This window comes from Anopheles moucheti, chromosome 2 (genome assembly GCF_943734755.1).
Source record: "Anopheles moucheti chromosome 2, idAnoMoucSN_F20_07, whole genome shotgun sequence".
NCBI classification, from domain to species: Eukaryota; Metazoa; Arthropoda; class Insecta; order Diptera; family Culicidae; genus Anopheles; species Anopheles moucheti.
Genome location: NC_069140.1, coordinates 31,390,141 through 31,418,049, shown reverse-complemented (window position 1 = coordinate 31,418,049; position 27,909 = coordinate 31,390,141). Strand labels below are relative to the sequence as shown.

The 27,909-nt window shown below is 45.3% G+C and overlaps 7 protein-coding genes and 1 non-coding gene across 10 annotated transcripts; 5 read left to right on the top strand and 3 right to left on the bottom strand.

Annotated features, from left to right (window-relative positions):
• Positions 1-171: 171 nt before the first annotated feature.
• Positions 172-5,670, top strand: LOC128301173 (uncharacterized). The gene is made up of 6 exons (XM_053037525.1): positions 172-436; positions 1,661-1,942; positions 2,346-3,077; positions 3,172-3,909; positions 3,983-4,506; positions 4,614-5,670. The coding sequence occupies exons 1-5, from the start codon at positions 406-408 to the stop codon at positions 4,486-4,488; spliced, it is 2,289 nt and encodes a 762-aa protein (XP_052893485.1). The 5' UTR covers positions 172-405; the 3' UTR covers positions 4,489-4,506; positions 4,614-5,670.
• Positions 5,671-10,704: 5,034 nt separating this feature from the next.
• LOC128310316 (general transcription factor 3C polypeptide 1) lies at positions 10,705-17,447 on the top strand. Its single transcript, XM_053046924.1, has 7 exons — positions 10,705-10,806; positions 10,889-11,222; positions 11,288-12,163; positions 12,241-16,644; positions 16,837-17,029; positions 17,106-17,196; positions 17,267-17,447. Exons 1-7 carry the CDS (start codon positions 10,728-10,730, stop codon positions 17,410-17,412), a joined length of 6,123 nt encoding a protein of 2,040 aa, XP_052902884.1. The 5' UTR covers positions 10,705-10,727; the 3' UTR covers positions 17,413-17,447.
• Positions 17,448-17,549: 102 nt separating this feature from the next.
• Positions 17,550-18,718, bottom strand: LOC128297804 (TIP41-like protein). Its single transcript, XM_053033503.1, has 2 exons — positions 18,607-18,718; positions 17,550-18,527 (listed from the first exon to the last, which is right to left on the bottom strand). Exons 1-2 carry the CDS (start codon positions 18,628-18,630, stop codon positions 17,688-17,690), a joined length of 864 nt encoding a protein of 287 aa, XP_052889463.1. The 5' UTR covers positions 18,631-18,718; the 3' UTR covers positions 17,550-17,687.
• Positions 18,719-19,158: 440 nt separating this feature from the next.
• LOC128305551 (small nuclear ribonucleoprotein F) lies at positions 19,159-19,669 on the top strand. The gene has a single exon (XM_053043055.1). The coding sequence runs from the start codon at positions 19,217-19,219 to the stop codon at positions 19,481-19,483; it is 267 nt and encodes an 88-aa protein (XP_052899015.1). The 5' UTR covers positions 19,159-19,216; the 3' UTR covers positions 19,484-19,669.
• On the bottom strand, positions 19,495-22,225 carry LOC128305529 (P3 protein-like). 2 transcript variants are annotated; one of them, XM_053043022.1, is made up of 3 exons: positions 22,021-22,225; positions 19,783-21,192; positions 19,495-19,684 (listed from the first exon to the last, which is right to left on the bottom strand). In XM_053043022.1, exons 2-3 carry the CDS (start codon positions 21,102-21,104, stop codon positions 19,612-19,614), a joined length of 1,395 nt encoding a protein of 464 aa, XP_052898982.1. In that variant the 5' UTR covers positions 21,105-21,192; positions 22,021-22,225; the 3' UTR covers positions 19,495-19,611. The 2 variants fall into 2 exon arrangements, with proteins under 2 accessions (XP_052898982.1, XP_052898990.1); XM_053043030.1 differs by lacking the exon at positions 22,021-22,225 and adding an exon at positions 21,707-21,878.
• Positions 21,307-21,378, top strand: Trnae-cuc (transfer RNA glutamic acid (anticodon CUC)). Its single transcript has one exon. It is a non-coding gene; the product is annotated as a tRNA-Glu (tRNA).
• Positions 22,226-22,419: 194 nt separating the features above from the next.
• Positions 22,420-23,763, top strand: LOC128305543 (delta(3,5)-Delta(2,4)-dienoyl-CoA isomerase, mitochondrial). Its single transcript, XM_053043042.1, has 2 exons — positions 22,420-22,734; positions 22,802-23,763. Exons 1-2 carry the CDS (start codon positions 22,674-22,676, stop codon positions 23,686-23,688), a joined length of 948 nt encoding a protein of 315 aa, XP_052899002.1. The 5' UTR covers positions 22,420-22,673; the 3' UTR covers positions 23,689-23,763.
• On the bottom strand, positions 23,761-26,935 carry LOC128305516 (CDP-diacylglycerol--glycerol-3-phosphate 3-phosphatidyltransferase, mitochondrial). Of its 2 annotated transcripts, XM_053043010.1 has the most exons (4): positions 26,739-26,935; positions 26,037-26,235; positions 24,644-25,760; positions 23,761-24,565 (listed from the first exon to the last, which is right to left on the bottom strand). In XM_053043010.1, exons 3-4 carry the CDS (start codon positions 25,727-25,729, stop codon positions 24,146-24,148), a joined length of 1,506 nt encoding a protein of 501 aa, XP_052898970.1. In that variant the 5' UTR covers positions 25,730-25,760; positions 26,037-26,235; positions 26,739-26,935; the 3' UTR covers positions 23,761-24,145. The 2 variants fall into 2 exon arrangements, with proteins under 2 accessions (XP_052898970.1, XP_052898961.1); XM_053043001.1 differs by lacking the exon at positions 26,037-26,235.
• Between the last annotated feature and the right edge of the window lie 974 nt (positions 26,936-27,909).

Here is a 27,909-nt window from a genome sequence, read left to right as displayed (position 1 = left end):
CTTTTTCATTCGTACGCTAACTCGTTCTCTCTGAAACTGATGGGATCTTGCTTCTCAACTATCATGACGTCACGGGCGGAGAAAGTGTAGGTACCTGTGCTGGGTTAAGCCGTGCCCCGAACCGATCGAATAAAATGGGCGACTTCGTGGAAAACCAGTCGCAGAACAGAGTTTTTTTTCAGTCGAAGCACAAGAGAGCCAAGCCGGGATCGCTGACTCCGCACACGTAGCGTACGCAGAAGCTTTTTTTCGACGTCCGCCTATTTGGTCAAAGATTTTGTGTTTAAGTGAAGCTTTGCGCTTTGTGAAAGTGTGAAACAATAGTGCACGAAGATAAAGCGGCCAACACACAAATCAACGTTTTCTTTATTTGTTCACGAACCGCACATTAAAAAGTGAAAAATCATGGCTGATAACCCATCCAGAATGAAGGCTGGTGAGTAAGCGTGAATTGGTGTGTGAATCGACGATGGTGGTAGCCCCCTTTTTGGGGCTGGATTCCAAACGTAGCGGTATAAAAGAATCAAACCTCCGGAAGGTGCCGGAAACCTACTTTCATATCCGCTGCCAATTTCAATCGCCTGTGTGACCATGGGAAAAGGACGCTGCGTGAAATTAAAATGGCGACGCCATGGCCAAATATTGCATCCCATCGAACAGGCTGGATTCTTTTTTTAAGGGGTTCCATCGAACTTGTTATACAATTTTCTACATCTGATCATCCCCACGACATAGTATCCCCTAAAACTTCCCATTGTAGCATACATATCTGATTTAGCATCTCTTTGCGGCCAAGGTCTACGAATTTGGTCGGTGCCGAATGGGCAAACAATGGCGGCGGTAGTGAAAAAATGAGAATGCTTCTTCTCACGCTGATCATCTCACTAGCATACACGCATTGAAACGCGCGCAGAACACACCTCTCGCCCTAACCGGCAATGGTGTGTATGAGCGAGTGTGTGTGCGTGAAACAGTGCAAACGTAGCGGCAAAGCCGGAGAAAAACGACATCAAAAAGATGCTTATGCTACTGTTCTCGCAATGGTGGTCGGTTCACGTACCGTACCAAACCTTGGTTCAACTTAATCTTCCTTTGATTGCTAGTTCAACTTACCTATCCCGCATATCCTTTTCCATCGTCCCTCACTGTATGGATTTCCAAACTAAAATTGTTTATTTCAGAGTTACAAATCAGCATACACAAAGCAAGCATTGGGCGAAGCGTTCCAGAACGAAAGCGATACATAAGTCGCCACCGTCGTCGTCGTTATAGTCTCCTGTCGAAGAATAAATCAAAACAATAATAACATGTTTTTGCTTGATTCGAAGCGTAGTAGTTCTTCGCTTCGTCGATCACTGCGCGCAAATGTTTAAAGAACACCTAAAAAACACACAAATCCTACAGTTTGTTTGGAATGTTAGATTAGAAAGAGCTCGTACGTATCGCTCCACCCGGTCCCATTCCGGTCGAGCAAAAAAAAAAAAGATGAATTGAATGGGAGTAGAAATACTTTATCTTTACGATCCAATCGAGAGTACTCGAGAAAAAACACACACACATGGTTTTAGAGCAGAATGGCGGGTTGCCGTGTTTTGTTGCCGTCCGAAAGATGCATTTTTTCTGTATGGTCTCTCTCTCCGTTTGTGCGTTCTGTTTTCAGACAACAAAAAGAAATTGAATGTTGGCAATCTGCCAGCCGACACCACCGAGGAGGAACTGCGGGAGCTTTTTGCGGACCATCCGGTTGAAAGTGTGGAAATTTTCCACTACAAACAGTACACCTTAGCCCTGTTGCTCTTCAAAGATAAGGAGACGGCAACGAAGGCTCTCAAGGAGAAAGAAAACTCTGTCTTCCGCGGACGTCGGCTGCGTATGCACCTTGAGTTCATCGTCATTTGTCACATGAAGAAGGATGTCTTCGTGCATGTTGTTGACAATGAGAGTAAGTTGTTTCTATACCACCCATTTTTTAATCCGTTGCTTTGTTTTTGATGTAAAAAATCTCTCTAAATAAAGTATCGCCCATGGCGGTACGCGTAGTTGTTGATTTGTTGCATTTGTCCTGCGTGTGTAATGTGTGTCTCCTGTCGAGCGCGCGCATCCGTTTCGGGCCTCCCGTCAGACACACAACGTTGGCGGTGCTCGTTACGGTGTTGGCAGGTGGACCAAACACACGTAACAAAACAGACAAAATGCAAACTGAACGGTTGTCGCCTTATTTTGGTTTCTATTTTTTCTTTTTCTTCTCTCTCTATTCCATCCATTGATGATTTTCGTGCTTCGTGCTTGTTCCGTTGACGTGTGACGATGACGATGATGATGTGAATATTGTATGTTTTGGTTAGATGTAACGGAGGAGGACGTGCATGAGAAGTTTAAAGATCTGGCCAAGGTCCAGTCGGTGGTTTTGTTCCATCCGCTTGCCTACGTGACTTGCACCAGTCCGGAGGACAAGGAGGAAGCAATGAAGAAGATCGCTGAAGCGGGCATTACCGTGTACGATTGTAACGGGCACGATCAGAACCAGCACATTGATGTGTTGCGGGCTGCCAAGCTGTTCTTCCGCAATTTGAACCGCGTCCAGATGTACAACATTCCCGAGAGCTGGATCGGCTCCCAGGACGAGCTGAAAAAGGCCGTCGAAAGCTCCGGCACCGTGACCGAGGTGCGTGTCACGACCGGTAACTTTGGGCCGGCTGCGCAAGTTTTCTACGAGACGGCCGAAGAGGCCAAGGCTGCTGCTGATAAGTTGAACCAGCAGCTTTTCGAGGGTAAGCGTGTCCACGCGCATCACGTGATTGCCACGATGATACCAAATTTCAAGACAAGCGTGTACGTGGAAAATTTGGACAAATCGATCACGGAGGAGATGCTGTACGCACACTTTGAGCAGTACGGCACGATCGACTTTGTTAATCGGCGCAAGTTTGGCGACGAGCATGGTATGGTGTGCTTCAAGGATGCCAGCTCTATTGAACAGGCGCTCGAATGTACCAGCATGTCGGTACCGAAGAAGGACGAGGAAGGTGCCACAGAGGACAAGACCCTCGCCGTCAAGCGATACGATGGTCCATTGGGTAAGCAATAGCAGTCTTAAAGCTGTGTCTTTAAACCCTGTTGTTCCTGTGAATGTGTTAACTAACGAAACGCATTTGTATTCTCTTTCCCCAGTTTTGGATATTAAGCTGCCAGCAATGAAGAAAGGCGTCTCCAGTGAGGAGGGCGAGGAGCAGAAACAGCGTCCACCGCCACAGCCCCTAGCGAAGCTTTGGCCAATCTACGTTGCGAACCTCCCCTACAAGGCGGATAAACGCGAAATCAAACAGTATTTCTCCAGCTACGGTGGACACATTAAGTTTATCTTCTCGCCGAACATTCCTTCGTACAAGCAGAGCCAAACGTCCATGGTGATGGCGGCGCTGATTTACTTCGCACGCCGCGAACAGGCAAACGAAGCGATCAAGGCATTCAACGGGAAGCACTTCCAGAGCAAGTGTTTGCACGTATTTCCGGGCCGTAAGGACACATACTTTGATACGGAAAAATCGATCAAGGTTGTGCGGCTAAATTTGGCCGTTACGGAGGAGAAGCTGTTTGAGAAATTCCGCAAGTTTGGCTTCATCGAGTGCGTTGTGAAGAAAGATCGCACCACCGCGTACATCGAGTTCCGCGATAAGGAAATTGCCGAGAAGGTGCTGAAGCTGGACGAGAAACAGCGACCGGTGCGATGCAATGTTGAGCCGGTGACCGGTAAAATTAACAAGAAGATTTTCAAGGAGAACGACGAGAAGATTTCTCTTGCCATGCAGGAAATTATCGACAAGAATCCGGCCGTACTGGAGAACGTTTCGTCGGATCGTTCTAGCGGTCCGCCACCATTGAAGCGTAGCCGGTTCAGCGGGCCAGCCAGTAAGTACCCAGATCATACCACATCGTAAACGAAATCTGTATCATGTACCATTCTTTCCGGGAAAATTTATAGACTTTGGCATGCAAGGACCGCGCAATCAGTTCAATCCGAACAATGGTGGCGATTTTAGTAACCCGCAGGTCATTCAGGATCTGCTCCGGTTGGCGTTCATCTCCGGTAAAAATCTTGGCGAAGGTCTAGCCATCAGTGGCAACAGCAATCCTTTCAACAGTGGCGACCCACCGCTACCAAACCTGAACCTAACCAATGGGTTCGGTGGTGGAAACCAGCGCAACAGTTTCAACAATTCCAACAATGGCAACTTTGGTGGCAGTTCAAACAACGCTGGCGGTAATATGGGTGGCGGCAATCGTAATAACATGGGCGGTGGAGGTGGCGTCAATCGCAACTTTGGCCAAAATGTGGGTGGTGGCGGTGGCGCTATGGGCAGTGGCGGCTATCGTCTCAACATGGGCGGCAACTTTGGTGGCAAACGCTTCAATGGTGGGTCCCAGCAAACGAACCGCATGGGACAGAACAATCGCCAAGGCGGCGGAAATCAAAACCGACGTTTCTAAACTCTCCCATACAAAAAGGTAGCACCACGGACACCATCAATTCACACACACACACACACACACACACATACACACAAAATCATACAGAAATCCAAAACGCTTAACCAATTTACCATTCTGACTAGGACCATCGTACTGCTAGTATCCTGCTCTTTGGACAACGGAACACGAGACACGTGATTTCTACGTTGGTCACATTTTTGACATTTGCATCTTCTACAAAATGTCTGACATCATTTTACCCTTTCGGCAGCGTTTAATGGGGCACTGCGTGTATGCGTAACCAGAGCCATATTTTAAACGAAGACGATGATTGATGTTCACGATGGTTGGCTGCATAATTGTACGAAACTATTTCTTGTATGTAGTATAATATCGTTTACTAAACCGATCTTGTACAGATCGAGCTTGCGTACACTACACGTAGTATCCTTACCACACATCTGGTGGTATAAATTTTGAAACAAACAACTGATTCCTGATCGCATCGAAGGATCGATTTTTGCTAGTTGTGGGAAATTTGATTTAGGCTACATTTACTCGCTATAATAATTTTTATGCAATAGATGAAAAAGTATTAAGGCAGCGGCTTGTTTGCAAATATTTCTAAACAGAAGCAAAGTTTCGGAAACAATAGCCCACATTTAATTTGTGTATAATTGGATTTGTTTTAACTTTTTTTTCACTTCCTGCAATTAGGGTCTTTGGAAGAACGATTCTTTTATTGGTTTACTATTGTAGGTAAAGGCCGGTTTAATAGAATTGTACTAAAATGGCTTGGCCAAACACGCCTCGCCCGTACCCAAGGATTGACTATAGCGCTACGTGGTAAATCATAAGTCTCAAATGAACCTAAATGTTGGTAGATATCTGGCCCAGTAAAGGTCGTTACGTCGAATAAGAGAAACATGCTACCAGAGCACCCCAAAATTGTTTTATATAACTTTTTTAGGGAAAACAGAGGCGGTCCGGTGGTGTATTGATAGTGGCGCCGGACACGACCGGACCGGTCCAAAATCCCATCCGGACCAATCCTCCGTACGCAAGACTGACTGTTCGGTCAAAGAAAGCCAGAAATGGCAGGTCTAACCTCTTGAGGTTGTTGTGCCGAATAGGAAGGAACGATCTTCTTTTAAGCATAAAGCTAGAATCTAGCGCAAATAAATTTGTATTGTGCGTGTATGTTTTATGTGATGGTTTTTTTTATTTTATTTCTGTATGGAGTTCTATGCAGTTGTTGGTAATTGTTATTTCTGTCTTCGCATGTAGGTTTTAATTAATTTGAAAATGTGACGTAAAGTTGCTGCTTCTTGGGGGAATATTTTTTTATGGATATCATTTTTACATAACTTTTCTAGTGATGATTGCTCGAAGATACCGATGGCATCTTTAACTTGGATCAGCTTTGTTTTTAGAATTCCCCGTAGTTCAACAGTCCAGTCCAATCATAGACATAGAAAGCCGAAATGCCAAGTCTAGTAGAGGTTCTTGAGATTGAAGTATCACTAAAGATGAATAAGAAATAGTCCAGAGTTCTCCGCAATTGCAATCTATTGGAGTTAGAAACATTCTATTGAGCCGTGCATGATCTATTTTACTATTTGGACAGCTCATCTGACGCATGCATTTTATTTCAAAATACTAAATTTTATACCAGACGATCAGTGGGAACTTCATAGGCGTACCTAATATTCATTGGGAAGTAATCTCGAATCGATCAGGTTAGGAAGGAAATTTGTGTTGTTCAATAATCGTTCATATCCACATTGCGTGACACCCTCCTAGATGTGTGTATGGATCTATACTTTGACGAGACGAGGCGGTGGCACAGAACAGCAGCCGAGCCTCGGCTCACGAGAGTAATGGAAAAACTTTTTTTTTTTCAAATGAAAATATCGTTATGCAAAACCAATAATTGCATGATTAACTGCTTACAAATGGAATGAACAATGATAAACATAACATGATTATAGGATAAGTTCCACAATGTGTGTGAGAATTAAATAACTAAATGGAATACTTAAGCATAGGACAGCGGGTCGGTCATCCATCAAGTGTAGTGTGTGATGCTGATGTGCCGCCTTTTGATGATAGCAGACGGCAAAGAAGCCATTAGTCGGAAAACATAGTTAACGTCCTGTGCACGATCGCAAACAAATGGCTAACAAAATGTTCTGGTTTTGATATATATTTTGATGCTGATGAGCACTACAACATGACGTAGCGTGCGAATGGAGCACTAAAAACGAATAGCTTCACATACGTTCTCTCAATAGTTCCGCTTAAGAATATTTGCAATGGAATGTGCTGGATGCGTATGATGATCGTGCAACTATTTTTCTCTATTTAGCAGCACACAACACAATTAAATCATTTACAGAGCAATGTAGAATTATGTTGTTTTTTTTTTGTATTCCTGAATCGACGGTTAGAAGTCGAACAATGGTTTACAGCATAAACCATCAAAGCTATGTTCAATGCGAACGGAGAAAGATAGAGAGCGTAACCCAGTAACAATGTTATAACGTGTTCTCATTCCATCGTAACAAAAGGATGAAATGAAAAGATTATTTGTAGCAGGGCATCGATTAATTTTGTTCCGCGGTTAGTCAGTTGCTTTATCGTCGATGAGAGAACGAACGAGCACACTTTTTAAAGCACCCAAACGATAGGTGTTATATGATCGATATTCACAAATTGAAACTCTTTGAACGTCGATAGTATGATGATGATACAGCTACTCTCCGTTCGTCTTCTACGTACGATGGTTTTGGTTCGTGACCGGGAAGCTGAGCAAGACGCAACCTATAGCTAAAAATTTGCGCAATAGTCCACCCAGTGGAAGAAATAAACTCAACATTGTAGGAGGTAACCGTCGTCGGTCATATCGAGCGGTAATCGTCGAGCGTTTGCAAATTACCGAACAGCAGCTTAATTCGGAACCAAACAAAAAAACGTCAACAAACTACTACTATTCACTCCTACTCAAAACTCTTACAACTGTATTGTATAATTATAATCTACTATTTAGTGTGAGCATATTTCATAAATTGAAACTCAGCATGATCGTATTAACAAACCCGATCATGCGAATAAACTGTAGATGTCGTCGCAGCAAAAAGTAGAAAACGTATTTCTGGAGGAATGCAGTAAAAAAAATAGAAAAATTTGCAAAAAATAAAGTAAAAATTGTAAAACACAGCGCGTTTGTTTAATTTTATATTTATAATTGCCATATTCGTTCCCGGAAAACAAACATTTCAGGACTCGCTCATAACTCTGCCATTCGCTTCTTTGAATGGAATCAACAGCCGCGGGTACTAATTGGAAACAATTATTACCAAGCCATTAAAATTGAGGTGACATTTACTTCAATGGAAACTAGGAAAGTGAACTTAATTTTCATCCGAATATTGCGACGCTATTGGATTTCGTCTTCAAAAGTTATTTGCCTTCAAAGGTGCTGGCCACCCGTGTGGCCTGGAATAAGATGTTCTGGTTGCCATCGACAGGGTTAATCAAAATTGGTCATTTGGCATGACCGTTATACCGTATATTCCAGCAGCGGCGGATCAAACGGTAGTCGGAGTAGGCGGTCGCCTAGGGCCTCGCCGTGTTGGGGGTTAAGCAGAGTTAATTTATAGCAAAAAAATAATTTCAAAGGTAAAAAATTGATCAAAAATATATTCCCTGGTTATATAAAACAACAAATGCAGAGAAGAATATCGACTTTGTGACTTTAAAGTATAAACTAAATTGCACCAGGATTTCCGAATGTATAGTACCAGGAGAGCATCCACGGAAGAGGTAGCACCTAGTATAGCAATTTTGCTCAAAAACCGCCGAAAGGTATGTAATGTTTAAACACTAACTTTCCCGTTGGTCGAGGGAAGAGGTAGCTCCTGGTACTGCGCCGTAAGGTATGCAATGTTTATACGCTTACATTGCGCCATCTTGCTCGGTTGGTACATGCAAGTTTCTTGGATGCACCAAACTTGCATTGCAAGTTGGTTGCAAAGTTAGTGTATAAACATTGCATACCTTACGGCGCAGTACCAGGAGCTACCTTTTCCGTAAATGCTCTCCTGGTACTATACATTCGGAAACTGGTAGTTTTCGAAGACATTTTTCTCGACCAACGGGAAAGTTAGTATTAAAACATTGCATACCTTTAGGCGGTTTTCGAGCAAAATTGTTGTACAAGGTGCTACCTCTTCCGTGGATGCTTTCCTGGTATCGGCAATCTGAAAATAGCTGGTTTGTATGGAATTTCGTACCAGCCGACGGGAAGTTTGAGCAAGATGAAGGATGCTTTCCGTTTCATCCATCTTCCTTACACTAGCGATCGCTCTCACGGAATTGATAGTTTGCAATGCAATAGTGATGGGCAAATTTATTCCACACTGCAGGTGTCAATTCTTGAAAACCATGTTTTCCTGGTATCGCAAATCTGAAGACAATTGTGTTGTTCATCGCCTAAAACATCAACATGAGCGAAACAGGTTTCTTAAAAAAAATTATCTGATTGTTACCGAAAAAGTATAGCGATTGAAAACTTTACCTTGTGCGAAAAAATCGTAGAAGGCGTTGGACTAATCAGGAATCGTAAATGTACGTAAATCGTAGAAAATGTGATCCAAGTAGTGGCGTTATGGTTCTCCTTAGCGCATTCAAACGTTTATATATAGACTACCCAGTTAGCCAAAACCCGATATCCGACCCTTCTAAGACCGATATAGGACGGTCGTATAGCGGTCTTAAAGCATTACTTACAGCAGCAATTATAAGACTCCGTGAAATATATAAAACGGGCCATAATTATAGCATATGAACCATAAAATTGAAATATTTCATTTTTGTCGTGAAATTTCCAACGCAGTTTCATTTCTTACAAAAGTTTAAATGAAATAATTCAACCGTTAAATTCCTTCGTTGAAATATATTCGTTCTTTATTATTTATTCGTCAAATTTGTGATGACAATTCACAAACTTAACGAAATTCGTGTTCTCTCTTTGGAGCATTCGTTGTGCGACCAATCATCCATACAATTGTCCTACTTGCAAATGGTTATCGTTAGATTCTCGTCAATTCGAAGAATTTTGCAGCAAGCCTTTTCAATCGAGTTTTACACATCCAGTTGCTTTCTATTGTACTGTGCCGTAAACTGAAATAAAAATAATCACAGAGAAACGAATCATCTCCGATCGTTGTACACCACAAGTTTTCCTAGTTTTACAGTATTTTCATGTCGGAAAGTGCAAAGTAATCTTACCTGTTGCCAGATCGATGTTCGCAAAGGTTCGTTCTCCCTTCTTGTACTGAAAGCTTTTCTCCACTCTAGTACGACGCCTGTACAGCATACCGCTTCTCCTTATTTTTGCAGCGTAATCCATTCCTATCACTGAAAATCGAAGGAATCATAATCAGATTATACTCGCTTAACAATATTTACGGCTACTTACGTTTCAAATAGCTAAAAGATAGCTAATATTAGCTTCAAAAACACTATTGATTGCCTGAAACACAGAAACACACGGTTTATATCAAAGGAAGTGTTGACAATTGTTCTGACATGACAGATAGGAAAAAACGAAATATATCGCTATCTTCGATAAGCTGTATGACATTTATCGAAACAGATTTGAAACTACAACTGAAATCGATGAAATGTTTCGATAGTTCGGTGAAATATGATGAGGCTATGATATAAAATAGCACGATTTCGAACCAATCTGCTTTTACGACCACAAAGTCGTAGTGTAGAACAAATGAAAATTCTACGACCCTAATCAGACTCTGTGGTCGTAGTCTGGTTGGCTGGGTAGCTTAACGGCCGGTTTACAGGGCTACGCAACAGAACTCTGAGGTGTACGCAAGGGAGCTTTCTTTGCCGAGACTTCGCTGGTGTTGTTAAATCATGTTTGAAGTACACCTCCCTAAAACCGATAATGCCGTAGCAAAATTATGGGCCCCCTTTAAAAATTCCGCCCTGGGCCTCCAAGGGGATTGATCCTCCACTGTATTCCAGCGTGCAAGAAATTTACCCATGGCTGCTTCACACCCTATGACGAGCGTCTACAAAAATGACCTCATTTCGATGATGAACACCATGTGTGCGCTGTCACTGACTGTGATTGTGACGAAATGTCGTGTATACAAACAAGTTTTCAGATGAAGGTAGCTTGGTCGGTGTAAATTATTATCACGAACTGTACATTACCTTAAATTTACTAAAATATGTTACCTAACGCATCATTACCTTCGATAGTCAACGAAGAGATAAGTTTGGAAGGTCTTGAGGGCAGTACGCTTAATTGTAAGTATGCAATACATGTTAGCACATACGCAAGATGAAGGTATGAAGTTGCTATTTGGCTGGATTCTTCCTTTGCCCTCAGCACTATGGAACCACATAGCGTTACGGTTGAAACTGACGATGCCGCTGCCCCCGAAGCTGATGGGTTCGATCTGGACGTTGGTTTTGCACAATCCTGAATTTGAGTTCTATCTGTTGCTAACCGAAAGAAAACCGTTTGCACACTTTAACCGGCTTGGTAATCTTGATCCGGAAAATGGTATCGCCGTGCAGCCGAGCGAATTTCCGGGCCATCGGTACGCGTATCGCTTGGTTGAAGCGAATGGTATCCGAGGATCGTGCGAAGAGTACGACACACGAACATGGATTCCGCGAGAGGAATTGCGGAAAATCAGCTGCATTGAAGCAGAGAAAAGGTATGGGAAATTTGTCGTCGTTCGTTTATCCGCACACAAACAAATGCTTCCTTGAAATTTTACAGATATGGTCGCAAATTTGTCATAGTAGCATCGCAGCGTATGCGCGAATCTTTTTTAATCATCCCGAACTTTACGGCTGAACTGACCGGTATGCAGTACTGCATACTCGAATGGATTGGTCGTTCCCGGTTCAGCGGAGAAACATCGCACGGTAAATATTCTTTGGTGGAGATATCGGGTGATTCGAGCTCGCTGTTTTACCACCGAAAGGTTCTCAGTTCCGCAAAGCTGATCACGCGCCAGAACCTTTCGATCCGCATAGATGACGTGAGCATTCAGGGCATGGTATTCCATCTGCCACGTTATTACAATGAGATGAAAACGAAACAGTTACTGATCGTGGAACGAGTCGTTAGCGAGCTCAAAAAGCGCGAGCACTTCATGGCGGATTACGAAGAAATCAAGCTGATGGTGCTGAACAAATCGGACGCAGGAAAATTGTTTCGTTCGCCCGAATTCCAACGTTTCATCAAAACGGACGAGACGGTTTCGTTTCGTACGCTGTACCCGAACGCACCGTCTAGCTCGTACTTGACAAAGCGAGGCGAAGAAAAGATGATACGCGTGATGCGGCTAATCCATCCAACTGCGGACGTGTACGATTTATGGTGCCGTGACACGGCCGAGGAAGGTGGAGCTGATGCAAAAGAAGGATTTCTAGCCAGCGCCGATAGCAAAGCAGTTTATGCCGATATACCATTGCTCCAGCTAGCCTATAACGTGATTGCCGATCAGGGTGGGAAAGGAATCTCGCAATCGGAAATGGCTCAGCAGCTGGGATTGGATAAATTAAATGCGCGTGCTGTTGTAAAAAATCTGACCAAGCTCAAATGCATCGAAAGCATGGCGGTAGATGAGGGCAGACAGCGAACTTCCAAGTAAGTGTTTAATTAGCTAACCGCACCGTAGATCGCAGGATTGTAATTTTCCAAAATTCGTTGTATCTTCTTTACAGGTTTTTCATACCCGGCAGTTCACAACGGTCTATATTTGAGAAAGAAATGTCCCAGTACGTATCGAACCAAATGAATTTGATGGAAAGTCAGCGACAGCAAATGGCTGGCATCAAAAGCGAACTGGAAGAGGATCACGACCAGAGTGTACCCGAAATCGCCTGCGATATGAACTTTGGCGAAAGTACCGCGTTCATTAGAGAATGCGCTTCGCCAACGTTAAATGCGAACGCGTTCGATAGCACACTGCACGATAATTTCACCACCGAAGTGATCATGTCCGATCAAATTTTACTAAAAAAAAATTCCAAAACTATTGCAGAGAAAGTGCACAAGAAAGCGATCAGCGAGCTAATGTTGCGACGGTACAACTTTATCATGGAACTCGTTAAGCAGGAGGAAGCAATCGAACCGCGCTCCATCTTGAAAAGCTTGAAGCTGGCAGAGTTGGCAGGGGGCAACCAATACACGGCCTGTAACAAATCGTTAATGCGACTGATCGGTCGACTTGCTGCCGAGAAGCTGGTGGTCATGGCAAACGTAACACTCAAGCGAGAGGATCGCGAATTTAATCTTGTTTATGTGTGTGACCCCAAATTAACGCCCGATCATCCCGGGCTGCAATCGAAGCTGGCGATGGCAAAGTCTCGAATCGTACTGCAGCAAACACAAACGACATGCACCGATCAAGAAACGTCGATACAGAAACCCGAGGAACTACGTGGATACCATGGCTGTTTGCCAAAGTGTCCGCGCATGAAACTATACCACGAGTATCTGTTCTATACGGCACACGTACAGCAAAGGGACGCCCGCGAGCTAGACACAAACGAGCTGGAATCGATCAATCTGGACGGTATGGATTTGAGCGAAATATCACCGATCTACTGCGATACGAATGATTGGCGAATGTTCATTCCACCGCTGAACCTCTACGACGGGTACGGTGTCGGTTGGGTGTTGCTGACCGATGTGGTCGTTCGTATGCCGATCTATGTCTTCTGTTCGATCTGTTCATACTCGTTCTACTCTACCGCACTCGACTACTATCTGAACCACCCGATTCGAAAGTACACGTTATTGAAGGATCTGCCCGATGCGATACGAATGCAGCTGCTGCAGAAACGTCGCTACATATACGCCATACTGGATATTACGAAGTTGTTATGTTATGCAGGGCTATTGCAGATGGGACCTCAGTTACGCAAAACACGTGACCAAACGTACGTTTATTTGAACCAGTACGCTTGCCTGCTAAACACGACCGGATCGAAAGACAGCTACCATGAGATCGAAGCACGCAAATATCCCATGATACAGTTTCGCCTCGAAACCATGGATGACGTGCAGGAGTACTGGGATCGGCTGTACGATATCGCGATCAGGACGAAACTGAATTCACGCAACACGGCAATCGGACGGGTCGTGTATGTGCAGCACCTACACACAAAACCTGCAATGGTGGATGCGCTCCGGGTACAGACAGAAGAAACGGCTCGTCTAAACGATCACTCGGGTCAGTTGCCGCACGGTGATGAAAAGGGTGCAGCTGGGTTCGATACAGCCATGTTTATGCATCTCAAAACGAACTGGCAAAAGGTGATGAACACTTCAGACTATCGGCACCGGCTAGACAAGCACCGGCTGAAGATTGTACGGCGATCGGTAAAGATGAAGAAAAAGCAAATGGAAGCCGTCAAGAGCACAACCGAAGCCAACAGCAGCAACACCGCCACAGATCAAACGATGTCATCCGGTGTCGTTTTAACGGTTGGTCGGAGGTTTGCCCTCAGGAAACCGGTCCGCAAGCGTGTCATTCAGCCGCGCAAACAATCGCACCGGCATCGGCGCGAATGCTATGACGAGGTGGATCGATTAGCACTGAGAACGATGAATAACTTGCGCGTCAAGTGGTCACGGGCCGAGGATCAAATACTGGTGCTGTGCCGCGTAGCGCAGCTGTACATGTACACTACACTAACCATGAGCTGCCCGATCAATTCCTGCATATTTCGGGATGTGTTGCATTGGGCGAATGTTCGCTCGGCAAACAAAACATCTCGTGCCTGCCAAAGGCGTGTACTGTACATGGTGAAAAAAGTGCCCGGCGTAGCGGATACGATACGCACCTGTCTGGAGGAGGCGAAACAGAACGCACTAATAACGGAACGATTCGGTCCGGGCTTTGCAAAAAAGCTTCGTGAGCGGTTCGACGATATGGAAGACTATGTGGTTGCCTCACGGATTCATTTCGTGCAGTTAGTGCACATGGTCCGACAGCTCTGTTCCAATATGGTACGGGGAAATGATGGTGGCACTGGGCATGTAATGCCACGGGCACAAAGATTCATGGACGCATCACGTCGTGCTACCCTTCGCATTCCAGCCACCATCGATGAGCTGTACCGGAAGTTCAACGTCACCGATACGAGCAGTATCGGAAAGCAATTAAACTATGCCTCCGATCCAACCACGCTGCAGGAATTGCAAATGTACAAACTTACCATCCTAATGCACAGCGCTGTTACTTACGGGCGCACGACCGAGCCCCTGCAGAACGTGTATCGTGAGTACTCGGAAAGCATCCTCGCCGGTGCGATGCGTCTGATGCGCAATTACCATCTAGTGTCGTTAAACAAGAAGTTGAAGGGCGTCGGAACGAAACTGCTCGTTACGCACACATCAACCACGGAAGATCGCGAGCTGTACCACGTGTCGATCCACTACCAACAGCAGCTGATGACGTCACTTCCGTTTGATTTGTTTCCACCGATTTTTGACCAGTACATGCAGCTGCTCGATCGGGTACGGTACGACGAGATGTACACGTACGACGATAACGGGCAGGCGTTGGTACTGCTGCTTAGCGAACTGCTCACAACCGGACGGGTCGATGTGCAGATCGATCAAGAGGCGAACTACATTGAGGTGCGTGCAGACACGAAGGAAAAGGTACCATTCTACTCGGATGTACTAGAACAGGAATCTGGTTCCGATGCGGCCGGCCCTCAGAAAGCTTCCCCAAAAACAACACCTTTTAAAGCGCCCTCCGAGAAGAGCAGTAAACCTGCGACGAGTAAGGTTCGGTTTTCCTCCCAGAAGGATGTCACCTTCCAGTACGTCTCGCATCCGGTCGAAAAGTTACTAAAGCTGCCGATAGAATACTTTCACTTTTTCTGCCTGCTGGAGCAACTGCAAGTGCCGGATCGGCGTTTGATCGTGCAGACGTTTAAGATCGATGATGCGCAACCGGCGAACTGTTCACTGCCCACCTGTATTTGCGCAACGTTCAAAGCAGGCGGGACGCGCAACACCGATCTTGTTGGTCGGTGTCTATCAATGGTACGTGGCCGGCAGGATCTGTTGGCGCGCATTAGGCAACATGCTTCGGATCGAGCGCATCGAAAGAACCGAGTCGATTCGTTGATGATGTTCGAAGTTCGGGAGGAGAATCTGTTGCTGTTCTTCATCAAGTACATCGTAGAATTTCAGCAGCGGTGGATCGAAAAGCAGAAACGAGACGTGAATCGGCAGAACCGGTCGTTGCAGGGACTTGACCGAAATACAATCAATATGGTGGAATTGCTCGAGGAATGTCTGCACTTTGACGAGGAATTTCCCGAGTATGATTGGCTCGATCGGTACGAGATGTCGAACGTGTTGGAGGATGAGGATGTCGGTGAGACGGAACAGGGTGACGAACGGACGTACGACAAACTGAAAGCGCTAAGTGAAAAGGTGTTTAAGCTGCACAACTTCTATGAAGTCATGCTCATGAAGGTGCACATTCGCATGAAAAATTCGCCATACATCGAACAGTTCGGTGCTAGCGCTTTTACCGATCGGGAATCGTACGGTCAGTGGAATGTGCCGCGATGCTTCCTGCCGGACGGAGCAAAGTCTCGCCGAGAGCTGCTGGTGAAGCTCACCAGCGAGGCTGTGTGGCCTGCGATGGAACAACTCGAACGACCGCTGCAAGAAGCGATGTCGGTAATTGAACGTAACGCAAATGCCAAGGCCCTGCTAGCGTATATCGAGTCGAAACAGAAACTGGGAGCGAGTGTGCTTGATCTGGCACTGAACTTTCCAAACCACGTTCAGCTGAAACAGCATTTACAGGTACTGTGTGGCTTTAAGCTGCTGTTGCGTACCGGTTTCCGGACCATTACCTACGTGCACTGGCAGTTTGTGGAAGAATGGCTTACGAAGGCACCGGTCCCGGAAGTTAAGGAGCAAACGGAAGAACAATCGACCCGTTCGGTACCGATAGCAGACACGAGCAAGGGCAACAAACGAAAAGGCAGTACATTATTGGATGGGGAACAGGGCAATTCCAAAAAGCCGAGATTGAATACAGCGGCAGAGAACTGGCAGGATAGTCTGGAAGGCAAAAGTTCAACAAAAAAGTAAGTAAAATGCGCATATGGATGTGTATGGATCGGGATTTTTTAATTGGGATCTTACCAATTCTTGCTTAATCTCTATGGATCTGTGGTCATTAATTCTTTACTGGCAAGATCACTTACACTTAGTTCATGTACCGTAAATGACCGACCACTCCGAATGTACAAATAACGTTTTATTGAACATTGTTTCAGGTATCAGCGAAAACATATGCTGCTTGCGATGGCACCCTGGATAAGAATAGATGGTCTCATTAACAAACGCTTGCTGTTCCGTTGGCTAACTTCCATACTGCTCTACTGTGTGGCCCATCCAGGCGTCCCGTTGAATGTACTTTCCGTGCGCTACAACATGATGGCCCCGTTTCATCTGAGACAGCTGTTGGAGGTATGTATTAATCGACACCACCACTACACTGATCAATAGTACACGGGAATGGTAATCAATATTTTTCTTTCCGCAGATGTTGCAAAATTACGGATGCATTAGCCTGCATTCCATGCAAGCCAATATAAAGAAGACGATATTCTCCATCTACACACCGGTCACTGTTGGTAAGTGCGAATGATTGTTTTAATGACTATGATTTCCTTCTTTAATGAAATATTTTCTCCCATTGTTTAGTACCGGCAACGGAGTTTTTGCCAGACGAACAAACCTTCGTAGACGTCGCACCGGATGCGCTGAGCACGCTTTCGCTTTGCATTGGTGAAAACCGCAAGTATGCTCAGGATCTGATATCTACAAACCAATGGGAGAAAAAACCCTAAAGTTAGTGTTTAATTTTAATTCAATAAAAATAGATACCACGTGACATGACGTAGAATAACTCGAATCTACGTAACTTTATGGCTAATGTATTGATCGAGCTTTCCAATATCACGCTGCAGAGGACTTAAGAAGACAGTTACTGGATGTACTTTGAACACACACATGAAACACGTGTAGAAATTTATTTTTCACGCTGAATATTTTAAATCACATGGCCATGTTCTTCCAACGATCGAACGCAGCGTACCCAACACCGAAACCCCCAACGAATATTCTATTCCTCGTTTATGATTGTTAACTTTTCGTTCACTTTTCGCACGACTGGTAGCTTATCCACGATATGGTCCGGATTGGTGAAGAGCGCCGGTGGAATGTGTTTCAGCTGTTCCACCTTTGCTTCGCGATGCGTAAACTCCTTCAGCATGTAATCGTTGCCCTTTTCATAGTGGAACCGGGTGTCGTTGCTGCGCAGCAGCACGTTATCGACACGCAGAAAGTGGCGCAGCAAAATGTAAAACCCGGACGGCATTACGCGTACCTTCACCGAAAGCAACGATATGCCGTGATCGTGCAGTTCATCTTCAAACAGTGTCAGGTTGTGATAAAACAGGATCTCTTCCTTACGCATCAGCTTAAACATATCGATACGTTGCTCCGTCGGTTCTACTCGAAAACGATCATTTACCGTGCCCGAATACTCAGTCGTAAACGTCCAATCGAAGGGTTTCACTTTGTCCGAGGTCTGTGCCGCTTCGGGGCGACTTTCACGCCACTCATCGGAGCAGGCCACCTTCAAGTCGAGCTTTTCGTTGCGTACTAATTTCAATGCATCGAGTGGATTGAACTCGAGCTGTGCTCCGGACGAATGGCTTATGCGTAGCACATTTTTGTGAAACACCATGTCGGGCAGATGTGGTAATGCGAGGGTAAAGTTGTACTCGCACAGCTCACAGCAGCCAGGCTCGCCGGCCACACAAGTGTCCCCATTGATGCAGACACTTTTGAGGATGTGCGATTTGGTGTAGCCGATGGTCCAGTCATTGAACTGATACGTTTCTCTATCCACCGGCAAACGGATGGGTCCGAGATCGTCTGCACCGCTTACCTGCGGAGGCTATGGACAAGAAATGGATACAAATCAACTAAAAATGAATGTCCAGTTCCAAACGCTTCCACTAAAGATGATTACTTACGGCTTGTGCTGCTGTAGAGGCCATAGTGAATGCGATAAAACTGTTTTGGTAGGAACGTAATGGTACGAACTCAGTGTAAAAAAGATGTAAACAAGAAATTGACCAGCGTCTGTCGTTTATCTACCCGTGTTGTTGACATTTGCAAGCAATGGCCCTAGCGGTTGGTAAAAGCTTAATCATAATTGTCTTATTTTCATACATAAATTCACTTTGTTTTGTAATATATGTACTTACACATACTACATTGGTATAGTAGAACTTTAATATTTACATTGCATTGTTTTAAAATTTATCCATTATTCAAATTAGTGTCATCCACGCGATCTTGTAGATTTTCCAAATAATTTCACCAGAAAGGATGTCAAACACGCTCGCTATTGTCAAAAAATCCCCCGCCGGTTGTGTTCGAGGGAAGGAAAACAAATTTTCACCGATAGACGCCGTGCTTTAGCAGCTCATTTATTTCCCAGAGAATTCAGGTTTGTGTAAATAATACGATTTGTTTATCTTATGTCGTTAATTCACATGGTGTTTTCCCTATTACGTAGGTGTGTATTATTGCTTGGCTTGTACGGATTCACCGGAAAGAGAAACACAACATTCTACCACAATGGCGACTGCTATGCCAATCAACCCGAAACCATTCCTCAATGGACTCACCGGCAAACCGGTAATCATAAAACTGAAATGGGGCCATGAGTACAAAGGGTTTCTGGTGTCTGTGGACGGTTACATGAACATGCAGCTAGCAAACACGGAAGAGTTTGTGGACGGGCAAAACACGGGACACCTTGGCGAGGTGCTGATTCGGTGTAACAACGTGTTGTACATACGGGGCATAGACGACGAAGACGAAGAAGGTGAAATGCGAGACTAACATAGTGTTTTAGAATAAACGGCTTTTTCTGTATTTCGATGTACAAAAAATCACTTTCTGATGTGAATGTTTAATTCGCTACCATCAGCACCACCACCAGGGAAGATCGTAGATTCATGTTGTTGCTACTAGGAGGCTAGTGCCTCTACCGGATTCGTATCGTATTTCGGTATTAAACTGTTTTCAGCCCGTCGTCTTGCTCTGCAATTAAACGATAAGGGTTGCGGCTTGAGGGTATCAAATTAGCAAAAGACATGTACACATAAAGAAACATGAAAACCTCAACAAACCCAACTTACCGTTCATGAATCCGTAGACCGATCAGAAGCAAGAGCAAAGGCAGCGGTGTCATAATTGCATTCGAGACAGGCATAACTGTCGTTAGATCGGCTGCCGGTTGTTCCAGGGCAAAGCGCAACAGGAAGATCGCGATACCGGTATTCTGGATGCCCGTTTCGACGGAGATGGCTAACGAATCAGCAAGAGGCAGACGCATCAGGTGGCTTGCCAGAAATCCGAAACAGTAACCAATCAACGGCAGTCCCAACCCAGCGAGGATGATTTGCCATGAGAACAGCTCAAACAGGTACAGGTTGGTGACAATGGCAAATATGACGATGAACAGGATTAATATCACGGACATGGGCTTAAGAATGCGTACCAGTAGGTTGCTAAATCGGGGACAGTAACGTTGTATGAGCAACCCAGCGCTAATTGGTACAACTAACCCAACGGCTGTGTAGGCAATGCGGCTGTACGGTACGACAAGATTTGCGCGCTGGAAAATAGTACGACCGAGGGTAAAAATCCACAAAGGCATCATACCGAATGCTGCCAGCGTGCTGATAGTGGTCATGGCAATGGAAAGTGTAAGATTCCCGCCCAGCGCTACAGTCCAGATATTGGAGGCACCTCCGGCTGGAGAAACGCCGGTAAAGAACAGTCCAAGCTGGAGCTCGTAGTTATCGGGGAAAAGCAAATGTCCCAGCCCGTAGCTTAACAGTGGCATAAATACAAATTGGCAGATAAATCCTATCACGGGACCAACGGGTCGACGAACGATCTGTCTCAGTGCTCCGACGTCCATCGCTGCGCCGAAGTTGATGTACAGGATTGATATTAGCAGTATGACGGAGCCAGTGAAGACGTGATCAATGACGCGTTCGGGACGGATCACGGTCACGGGAAGGGTGGACGATTGAAGCCGCTCGGTAGACCCGTTCTTGCGCACCAATTCAACGAAAAGTTTTGTCTGTCCAAGAAAGTTCGCAACGATGCTAAACGACCCATTGTACGCTACAGACGCGACGAGGGGCTCAATAACGATCGTACCGTTCTCAACCCAGGCCACGTGTTCCCGCTCGCTTTTTAATTGTATTGTACGAATGTCGTCCAAATCCGTCGGCTTGATGTGATCGATTCGTACGGTTACGTTTCGCATCGTATCCATATCCATATTAAGATTAGGCGGACTATAAGTGACCTCCCAGTCTACACTGGACACCCGGCCGCCGTTATTCTGCTCATCCTCGTTGGCTATTAAAGTGGCTTTGCAGGTGGCTATCACTTGAATTATCAGTAGGGCAATGAATAGCAGCAGCTTATAGATGGGGCAGGCCATTGTACTCAATGGAATTAAGTTACGTGTGATGCGTTTGCGGTTAGTTCGCGTTACCAAGTACCGGTGAGAAAAGCTTTCGATGGATTTTCTGTGAAAGAAGACAAATCGGCGGTCAACTTGTTGTAAAGTATGAATAAGTTACTGATTCCTAGCAGTGCAGCGTGGAATACTGTTCTGTTTGGTATGGTTCTCCTCTTAACAGTCCCATATTGTCTAGTGGTTAGGATATCCGGCTCTCACCCGGAAGGCCCGGGTTCGATTCCCGGTATGGGAAAAACCTTTTTTTTTGTGATCGACGATGTTGCTGTTTTCTTGCCTTTCAAACGTGAATCACAAGGCACGCGCACATACGGCAGTATCGGTGTCCTTTGATTTGTTCAATCAGTAATTTTAATTATGACAAATGCTGCCTTCAAATCGCTGATTGTTTGGGTCTTATCTGCAAATTACGACTGCCGGCTTCAACGAAAAAACGTGCACTGAGATTGCGTTTGTTTGTGAGTTTCTTTTCTGTTCGCAGAGGAGCACCATTCAACCACAAAATTTCTCGTATCAGTTGTACATCAGGAATCTTATCGCGGTGTAAATCTGGTGTAACGCACCACTAGTTATCTATCATCCCAGTGCGTCTCACTAGTATTCTTGTTTGATGTAATCCACTTTCAAGAGATTCACTTCGGCAAACAGAGATACCTGTTGCACAACTGACTGCAAAGCGCATTCTGACTAATTACGCCCTACTCTTGAGAAACGAATAACTTCCCAGCATATTTGCATTCTCTACTACAGCTCCCAAAGCATCTACAGCAGGCCCCAAAGAGACAGTCATGTTTTGGAATAATTTCATCATTCCAGTTAGGATTGTAACCATGCAATAAGTTATATCGGTAGAATAATGCACAGGGAAACAAATTACCATGAGAGATTTACAAACATTGCACACACGTCCACTAAATGTTATTCATTGCATAGGGCAAAAGTGCTGGAAACACAAAAACACTTCACTTTCCGAAAGTTGCGATACAGTAAGTTCGAAAAAACGCACACACTACTGCACACAATGTACTGCAACCATTGTAATTGGTATTTTCTAATTGTGCTCAGTGTTTTGTGTTGTGCCGTTCAGCCTCCTTTCGGCACAATGATCAAAACAGAAGTGCCAATCAATTGTTCATGATCGAATGAGCGGACAAAAAAACAATACTAAACAAAACAGTGTTCTGGCGAAACCCTACAAATGTCTGGGCTTGTAATTACCGGTGCTCGCTGTAATTTTTTTTCTCATTTCACAGAAAAGAAAAACAAAAAATACAATTGACTTTTTCCTTTTCATTGGAGTTTTCCTTGCATAGTTAAATAAAAACTTAACAAATATGTTGCAGAAGCTTGTAAAAAAATGCTGTAAACATTGATGTTACATGCAGTTTGACGTTTCCCTGAGCAAAGAGCAACTATACCGTTATCATTTTGCCACCTTCCGCTTTGGCCAGATTCAGCTGATTGGAACCCATTTTACCGACCAAAGTCCAGTTTTACAAGCTCTAAAATATTTGCAAATCACTTCGGAACATGAATAAAGTTGCCTTTGGTGCTATTTTCTCCACTCTCAAAACGATGGTCCGACCAGGAGGTAAACTGCACCAACTCGTTATTCACAAATTGGAGTTAAAGTTAATGTGTTCTTTCATTTTGCACAGTACCGATCGCTCGCAATCTATGTGCAACGGCTACAAGTTCCGGCGATGTGCCCGAGAAATATAGTTTTAAAACGCTTAAGCTAACGACGCCGTCCCCGTTCGTGGTGCACGTCGAGTTCAATCGTCCCGATCGTATGAACGCCTTCAATCGGCAGTTGTGGACGGAAATCAAGGATTGTTTTGATCAGCTGCACAATGATCCCGATTGCCGGGTGGTGGTACTATCAGGCGGTACCTCCAAACACTTCACGGCTGGCATTGACCTGTTTGATATGATGAAGCTGGGCCAGCAGTTAGGTGCTATCGAGGAAGTGGGACGACGTGGTCGCCTGCTCGAGGGAACTATCAAACTCTACCAGGACTGTATCAGTTCGCTGGAGCAATGCTATAAACCGGTAATCGTTGCTATACATGCTGCTTGCATCGGTGCGGGCCTCAACTTGATCACGGCGGCCGATATCAGGTATTGCACTCGTGATGCTTTTTTCTCGTTGAAAGAGGTGGATATAGGTTTGGCGGCCGACGTTGGTGCATTGCAACGATTCCCACGTGTCGTCGGTAATCAGAGCTGGGTGCGGGAACTAAGCTTTACCGCACGTAAGTTTGCGAGCGACGAAGCGTTCAACCATGGGCTAGTGTCTCGGATCTTTGACAATCGGGAAGAATTGATGCAAGGAGCGATGAAGTTAGCAGAAGATATCGCCAGCAAGAGTCCGATAGCTGTGCAGGGAACGAAGAAAAATCTCGTCTTTTCTGCTGACCATACGGTGCAGGAAGGGCTGGACCACATTCGCGGAATCAACATGCTTAACCTGCAGAGTGAAGATTTCCTGAACGCTATTATGGCTTCACAAAGCAAGGAAACGCCGGTGTTTGCTAAACTGTAACGCAATCATAAAGAAACATCTTTGTTTTCGGGTATCGAACGGTAATAAAGGTAGGATGTCCATGTGGCTATTTTGTACGCTAGGTTTTACTGTTTTAAAAACAACGTTTTTTACATCCAAACGAAGGAACTATGCCCTCGTTTTGCTAGCTCGGTAGCTTTGGTAATTGGTCGTACTGTGTACGAACCTAACTGGAACGGTAACAAACTTGTGTAACAAGATATTCTTTTGTTCGACTAAAGCTAGTGCGATGCGTAGTGACTGAAATTAAGCTATGTCGCGGCGGTATGTGCCGAAAACGAACGATTGACATGATTAACTTGATCACAACACCCGTGTTTATCACGGGAATGTATTGGAGGAGTTTGTTCGCACGGCATCATGAGAATGGCATCAAATTTCGATGCAAGGTAAGCGCAGATATCTGCAGTCCTGGGTTATCGATACAGAAGCGAGATTAGAAAAAGTTCCGAAACAGACCGACGACGGCACGAACCCAGCGGGGTACCGGTCGGTTGATCAGTTCCGTTTCGGCTGTGGCCGCGTGTTGCAGCAGATTTTGATACTCTGTTTCGAGCTTACGCTGCAGGTTGGCGTTGTTGGTGACCACGCAGACCTGGGCCTCAAGATCACGGTTGACGGACCGTTCACCTAAGTTGGATGAACCGATCAGGGTGACGTTCGGGAGGGGCGAATCGGGTAGATAGTACCACAGACCCTTCGCGTGGTACGTCCACCCGGCCCGTTCGTACTCTAACAATTCCACCCGATGGCTTTGACCGGAGGATTTTAGCATCTCGAGAAATTTGCGAGCTAGCAGGGAGTATGCAGCTGGTATACCGCCTGCTGGTCCCTTTGCTCCGAGAAATCCATTAGCCTGCAAAAGAAACGGAACAGAGAAGATCGACATTGAGTAAGGTGTGTCCATCACTAATCTGTACAAAAAACTACTCACGTTCGGGTGTGCCATTAAGATATTACATTGTGCTTGGCAATCATTCGTCAGTGTGTTCATGTACGTCTCCGTTAAGTTGAAGTACCCCGTTGCTAACCGTAGCTGCGAACCAGCTAAACACCCGGACAACAATTGCTTCGTGGCCAAACTGTCATGATGAATTCCGAGTTGTCCCATTTCGATCAGTGGAAATATCCACGTGTCCGCATGTTGTGCGTCTTCCCGCTCACAAACCGCTCGCTGTTCCTCCATCACGCTCCGGAAGTAGGTTCGGATGCGGTCTCGCGCTTCAGTTGCAAACTCGAGCTGCGCACACTTGTACGGCAGCATAGTCCAGGTGTCGTGCATTCTGGTAGCACCATCACGTCCAACCGTCAGACTAAACTCTTGCACCTTCGACAGGAAGTTGGCGTAAAAGTCGGCAAGTCGTCGGTCTTCGATCATCACGTACCGATCCTGCCGATTGGTGAAGTAATCGTTCGACAGATTCGCACCGGAAATAATAACCGTGTCATCCACCAGGTACAGTTTCATGTGCTGTATACCGAGCAGCTCGTTCCATCGCGGTGGAGCGAGCCGTTTCGTGAGTCCACGCAGAACTGGCGTATGGTAGAGCGAAAGGCGGAAATTATCCGTCTCTTCCACCAAGGGCATTAGGGTGGTTTGACTATTGCGCACACCACGTGTACCTCGCGTGAAGTCCAACAGGACGTCCACCTTCAGCTGTACGTTGTTACGCAGATTTTCATGGATTGCGGCAACTAGTTGCGTTTCAAGGTTACCCGTGCCAAGGTATAGACTGGCGAGCATGATTCTACGACGCGCGACGGAACATTTGTCTAGCAGCGTGTTGTAGAACGTGCTGGGCTCACGGATGACCTCTATACAATCGCCTGACACTGGAAAGCAGGGGGAAATAGCGTGCAGCCAGCTCAAGGATTGTAGCGAATTAGTGCGAAAAGCCGGAGGTACCACTTCCGCTCCACCTCCGGACGGTTGCCTATTGCTAGGTTGAGGCGCTGAAGGTAAAAACTCTCCCGCCGGAGGGTAATCCGCGATGAGTGTACTGAATAGTCGGCGGATCATCTTCAGCAAAGGTTGTAGTATAATCTGCCAACTGTGAAAATGCAAGAAGAGAAGATACATTGTAGCATTAAAACTTAACCTCTTCTGATCGGACTTAACGAGGTTATGTAGTGTGCAGTTTAGGCATTTCCAATGTACGCGCACAGAACGATGCAAACGGTTACCATTAGATCCAAAAGCGTTTATGAAACATTCATAACATCACACACAGGGCAAGCGGTCTAGAGTCTAGTACATACTATTAACGAACGAAACGCACGGCCAAAAGGTACTTACTAAAAGGTAACATAAAACAGCAGATTCTTACCTCGTCCACTAGCTACCACCATTCAGGGCTCAACTCACACGCTTTCGATGATCGGATAGCTTGCTGCCGTGCGTCGTACGAAAACCGAATAATTTTGGGAGGTACGATTTGAAAGCATTGAACGGTAGGGTTTGAACAATATTGGCCGAATGGCCGGTTTCGGCAATTCCCTTTCCCCTACTCAACGCGACTGTTTCTGCTGCATGAGAAAAGTAAGGTGAAAATTGGGATGAGAGCAAGCGTCGGAATGGACCAAGTTGGGTAGAAGGAAAGCATCCGTACAATGGACGCGGGCGTACATGAACAGGTGTAGTGTGCCGTGTTGGCTTGCATCTTTCCACACACAACTGTTATGCTTCCCGTTGTTGTTGCAGTAACATTGGCAAGACAGGGAAAATGGGGGCTGGGTTGGTCTATTTTTAAAAACAAAACAAGCTCAATGCGCATCCTGTATTGAGTTCGCCGTACAAAACGATACCGTAATACAGTACGTTCGTAATAGCAAAACAACAAAAAAAGAAATACAGAAACTCATAATTCATCTCACTAGCAGAACGAATGGAAACGGGATTTTATCGATAAAGAGCTGGAGTGGAGGAAATGGCAAAACTTTTCCCGCAATCGGAAACCTGCTATTAGCTTGGGCTAAAGGATACAAAAGGATAAAGAGGTGTGAAACAAAGAAGGACGAATGTTGCTTACCTGAGGAGAAAATCGATTACGCTCATGGTTGCTTACACTACCATTACTATTTTCGATCACCGAAGGAGCAATTTTCTTTGCAAAAAGCTGTGCTGTCGATGTCCTGGGATGAAGATCAAGCGTTTTCCTACTGCCGTCACGCTGCAGTATCTGTTTTTATGTTGCTAAATCTGAATTCCTTCCGAAACGGAGTAGCAGAAAAACACCAGCGCTAGCGCTGATAGAAGTCAATATTTACGTTGCGAAATATGAAATGTCAAAAATATCTGAACCGGTACGGTAAAGCCGAACGTCAATTATTTTCACCACGCGATTTACCGATTCACCAAACTTGTGGGGAAAGGAATGAACATGTGGAAAAGAAAATTATGTCGTTATTTATTTTATAAACTCTGGCCGATGTGAAAAACAAGAGAAAGCGATGAACTCATCAATGGTTTCTCTAGCCGGACGTTTAGTAGCAAATTTTTAGAATTCAATGCAGTTTGCGGCGCGGTTTGATGAAACGGTACCGTTGTGCTGATGCTGGGAAAATGCATCACAAATCGCGGTGTTCATTCCATTCATTCGTACGTTCATTATTTCCCACTCATTTCATTCATTTCAACAGTGCACGTTGGTGCGAGTGGACGCGCGTCGTGTTTTGCTCCGCGAGCTCCGTACACCAAGAGGCAGTTCTTGATTTATTTTTCTCGGTTTCGTTTCCCATTGGCAAACAGTGCAAGTTGTCGTCAAAACACAACGAAAGTTCAGATTGTTTTGTGGAATCGTACTCCGATATACTGTGAGCGGAAATAACAAACAAAACTGCGATCACGCCTCATCTACGCGATCGCGATCCACGAACACACCGAAGTGCGTGCGACGGAAAGGCTCCAAAAAATAAAGAATCAAAATACGATACTCCTTTTCCGGTGCGGTGTAGGGACACAGCGACGCCAACGTATTTGGCCATCCAGCTCGTCTGCCGTTCTTGTTTATGAGTTTGTGTCGGTGTTTTTTTCGGTTATTCGCGTCGTTTTCCCACTCCCTTCGATCGCACATAGCGGCACGTTTTGCTCGCTTCCCTTTTTTGCGGGCAATCGAAAGAATCTTTCTTCGGCGTTTATCTTTGTGCAGTGTGTTTTGGAGTGTGAGTCAGACAAAAAGGGATCCCACCGACCAAGTGCCT